General features: G+C 31.3%; 1 protein-coding gene across 1 annotated transcript; it reads right to left on the bottom strand.

The window, feature by feature from the left end:
- Nucleotides 1–2,449: 2,449 nt before the first annotated feature.
- Nucleotides 2,450–4,566, bottom strand: LOC149886972 (uncharacterized). Its single transcript, XM_090091105.1, has 4 exons — nucleotides 3,701–4,566; nucleotides 3,232–3,370; nucleotides 2,939–3,001; nucleotides 2,450–2,588 (listed from the first exon to the last, which is right to left on the bottom strand). Exons 1-2 carry the CDS (start codon nucleotides 3,836–3,838, stop codon nucleotides 3,251–3,253), a joined length of 258 nt encoding a protein of 85 aa, XP_089947231.1. The 5' UTR covers nucleotides 3,839–4,566; the 3' UTR covers nucleotides 2,450–2,588; nucleotides 2,939–3,001; nucleotides 3,232–3,250.
- Nucleotides 4,567–4,819: the final 253 nt, after the last annotated feature.

The raw sequence follows: 4,819 nt of genomic DNA, 5'->3' as shown, positions 1-4,819 counted from the left end.
TGTGTTGTTTTTCTTGGACGTCCGCCCCGATGGTTTGTTTTATAGCAGTCACGAGATCCAAATGATTTGACAGTTTTGCTTACAGTCGATTTAGCTATATTATATTTTCTACAAATTTCAGCTTGACGTTTTCCGCTTTTAAAATCTTTAACAATATTTTCACGTAAAACACTTCCTAATTTGTCGTAAGCCATTTTAAGTTGCAATTTTTGCAAAATTTACCCCATATATCACGAGTTAAATCTATTTTTAGTTTAATTGAAAAAATAATTGGCCAGACGTTCCAAAATCTATTTATTATTTTAGAGTAATGTTAGGATAAAAGTGAAAACAAAAGAATGAGGTAAATTGAATAAAGACAATGAAATCTTATAAAAAAAGCTTCGTTTTGATTTGTCCACCTTGTTTTGTCCAAGGAAAAATGTAGTTTGTTGAGAAAAATGTGTTATAAATTTTTTTTGTAATTCTTAGTATGATTCAAACGTTTTAAATTTTGTTAAGAACATAATAAACTATTTAAAAATTAATATGTACAATTGTTTTACTAGTTCTTTTTAGTTTTTGATTAACTTTTGTTCTAAATTTGAGTTTGTCCACCATGTTTTGTCCGATACTGTAAATATATATATAAATATATGTATATATATATATATATATATATATATATATATATATATATATATATATATATATATATATATATACAGTATATACAGTATTGGACAAAACATTTGCAACCAAATAATGCTAATTTAGTTTCTTTTTATAAAAGTGCTGCATTTTTTCAATTTAGAGAAATAACTATGTAACTGTTTAGAGACAAAGTTCTTCAAGTTTTATTCATCACAAAGAACATTATTTGTACACGAAAATCAATAAATTAATCAAAAGTATTAAAAAAAAAAGTTGATTTCCTTCTGTACAAAGCAAGTGCAACTCGACAAAATGTTGACCAAGCTGTATTTCGCTATCAATATTTCGTGGCGAATCCTTTGTTGTCGATCACAGCCTTGCATCTTCGAGGCATAGATTCGATCAGGTGATCAATGAAACTTTGTGGAATCGCTGCCCAGGCCTTTTGGATTTGTTCAAACAGTTAATCCTTATTATGAACACCTTCACGATTAATTCTGCGGTTGACGATCTCCCACAGGTTCTCGATAGGGTTGAGATCCGGAGATTGAGGCGGCCAATCCATCACCGATAGGTGGTTGTCTTGAAACCACTGCTTGACTACTTTTGCAGTGTGTTTCGGATCGTTGTCTTGCTGAAAAACCCATTTTATTGGCATATTCCATTCAGCATGAGGTAACATAACATCTTTCAGGATATTTTTATACATGAAACGGTCCATTATTCGATTGTTTCGGTGTATTGGACCTTGACCGTTAGCAAAAAAACACCCCCAGACCATTGCCTCCACCAAAGTATTGAACACTGCAAGAAGCGTAAGAGAATATTATTTGTATTATATAAAAGTTATAAGAGTAAGAGTGCTACCATTACACATTAATAGAACATTTGTTGATTTTTATTATATTAAAGAATATACTGAGGACGGCGATTATAAGTTTAGCCCTTTTAGATTAAACCTTGCCCATTCCTAACCAAACTATTCCCAAACCTCGCCCTTACCTAACCAAGTACTCCCCAGACCACTAACCTCGTTCCCAACCTCCATATACCTAATCCAAACATAACACCAAACCCAAACTTCCCCTTCCCCTTTACTGCAAAAGAGAAAACAGAATAATAATAATAGTAAAAAAAAAATAAAGAAAATCCACCGCCCTCACAGTATGAAGGGGTAAGAGTTTTCTCACGGAAGCAGTTCTGTGGATTAAATATTTCACAATCGATATCTTCATTAAATATTTGTTGCAAAGATTTTAAAATAGCTCTAACTATATATGTAACAAGATTAATACATTATCCCGAAGTTGAGATAAAAAAATATATAAAGATTTAATTTGGATGGTTCACTCTTATATTGAATTGCTAAAATAAGAAAAGTGATGATTGACAAAGTCATTTCATGAATATAACCCAGCCAACGCGAATAGCAGGGTCCCATATGGGGTCTTGATGGGCCGATACATGGGAGCCATGTAGAATAACTATGTGGGGCCCATGTTAAATTGGCCGCGGGCTCCAACTGGGTCTCATGTGGGCTAACCACGGTTCGGCGAAAATTCTAAATCCTACTTTTTCATTTGATTTTTCTCTAAAAGATACTTCAACGATACTTTATATACGCTTTTCTGTTGCAAGGGTTACTTCATTATAACTAAACATGACTTAGCATGTTGACGCGTAGACTAAGTAGTTAAACTTTAAGTCAATACATAACGCTAGTCAAGCAAATTGCGCATAAATCTAGATTTTAAAACAAGTTCGAGCCACTTTGGGTGAGACAGTTTGTTTGGTTTGGGAAAAAAAGCAAACCTTTTGCATATCGTCAAGAAACAAAAAAAAAATATACATGGATGTTATAAGTGACTGTATTGATAATAAAAAAAAGTATTTAACAATTGCCCGAACAATGGCACGGTTACCGTCGCGGTCTCGACTTCCCAAAAGCCTCTTTCCTAAGACAAAAACATACAAAATTGTTACTTTTCGTTGCATTTAGAACAGTTATATTAATTAATTCACTTTAAGTGATGACAAAATGATAATCCCCTATAACTCCAGATTTAAATTTTGTGGATAAACCTTTCTATACCAGAACTGAAGATAACCTTTAAAACAGGAAAATTTTCAGCTTATTATAGATGGATACAAAGAAATTTTACAATACAGTTCTGCAAATTTGTTGGTATAGTTTTTAAGGGGAAGAGTTCTATTATGAAAGCACTCTTTTTTAATTCACACCCTAATAAACGTAGGATTTTCATAACAAAGAGATTAAATATACAAGAAACTTATCACTAATTACCTACTGCCTTCTCAAAGTCTTTTTTATTGACCTCAGCTGTTTATTGGTTTCCTTTAATTGCCTCTGAAATACAAAATGTAATAAAACTATTAACAAAATTAATAGTGCATGTAATTGATTTAGCATCCTTAAAAGTGTTTGTTTTTTTAACTCTGGAAAGTAAGGAAGAAAATAAGGAACTCACATAGAAAGATACCATGGTTATTACTCTAAAACTATTTAATTTATAATATTGATTGAAAATTCGAAATGAGAGAATCATTGGAGTGTTAATTAGATTATATTGCACTTACTGTACACAGTATCAAAAAGTCAGGTGGACCCAAACCCTCTCTTGCCACCACAACCAAAAACGTTAAACTTCATGGCTAAGTTGTTGCTCATCACAAAAGCCATCATCCGCTTTGTTATAAAATTAGCAATAAAATTCACCTAAAAAAAAATTTTTAATTTTCTATGAAAGTAGAATCATAGTCCTGCTATCATTTTTTTAAATTAATTTAATCAAGTTCTCTTACAGAACACTTTGATTGATATTTCTCATTGTATATACTATATTATCATATACATCTTATCATTTATACTTGCCCTCAGAGGTTTACATGAGCACACAGTATATATGATGGGACAACATGTGTATTCTTAGGGGCTTTGTAGCATGTAAAATAAACATAAACTAAAAATGGGTAAGAGATCTGTTTAATTTCAGGGAATTCACAAATGGTGGGTGGATAACTTATTTAGATGTTTAATGCTACTAACCACACTATTCAGGAAATTGATGTCATCAAGTTTTCCTTCCATTAATGTAAAATTTTCTTCTGTTAGCAAAGGAAAAATGGCTCCTTCTGGAAGTATTGCAACATTTTGAACTGGTTGTTGACTTCTAATCATGGTCATTTGTACATGCTGAGTTTCTTTAACTTCTTCTAGCTGTCTTAAGACTCTCCCCAAAAGGTTTTCAATTCTATTGAGCTGATCTGAAATATATTTCTTTAAAATAAAAAAAAAAAATTAAAACCTTTTTTAACAATAAATAGTTTTCTTTAATGTATTACAAATTACAAGGTAAAAGACGCCTCATTTAAAAAAACATAACTTTGATATGTATAAAAAAAGACCATTTGCCTATCCTGCAGTTCAGTGTTATAATGCCATCAAACATAATTCAATATATAAAATTATTTTGTAAAGGAACAAAAATCTGCCACAATATCAACCCCAATACCTGCCAGTTGAATCATTGAGTAAATTTGAAGGTCTTGTAGTGAACAGTGTTTCAGATGGACGAGGAAGGTTGAAGTTGAAAGGTGACTGAGAACTAATTAGTGAATGTGATGAAACCAGAGAGGATGATGTTGACAGGGGATAACAAGGGATGAAGGACTTTGGAGGTGGTGGAACCACAATGTCATCATATTCAGACCAGAAGTGCATTTGTGGCTGCATGTGAAATATTGTAATGAGTTGCCCATTCTGCTAACCGCTTTCGAACATTACAATCTGGTTCTTGCTCAACTTCTTCATGTTCTTCAAGTTCATCTGATAAATCATTATCACCAAAGTATACATCATAGTGGGTAATACTGCAGTTAAGCGGCGTAAAATCATTTAATATTTTTGCTTTTATCGCTCTCGCTCGCAGAGGCCAAAAGTATTTAAAATAATTTTAAAAACTTAAGTATATAAATTTCAAAGTGGTTACTTTTTTAAATACGTTTTTGTTTAATATTTTTATTTTTTGTTTTTATTGTTAATATTTAACTATTTTATCATTTATATTTTTAATATTTACTTAATACATTATTAATTATGTAAAGAATTTAAATTTGTATATTTTATGATTGTACAATTTTAGATTGTTTTAGGCCATTTTCTTGT

Source organism: Hydra viridissima, unplaced genomic scaffold, assembly GCF_058129835.1.
Source record: "Hydra viridissima isolate aposymbiotic clone 2 unplaced genomic scaffold, HvirCarnegie_v1 scaffold_6, whole genome shotgun sequence".
Lineage (NCBI taxonomy): Eukaryota > Metazoa > Cnidaria > Hydrozoa > Anthoathecata > Hydridae > Hydra > Hydra viridissima.
This window is presented reverse-complemented; position numbering and strand designations above follow the sequence as displayed.

Bases quoted from the DNA above. Each gene is read 5' to 3' on its own strand.
- LOC149886972 (XM_090091105.1), bottom strand. From the start codon at position 3,838: ATGACCATGATTAGAAGTCAACAACCAGTTCAAAATGTTGCAATACTT. The intron at 3,371-3,700 runs GTTAGTAGCATT...ATTTTTTTTTAG, and splicing joins TCAATTTCCTGAATAGTGTG to GTGAATTTTATTGCTAATTT.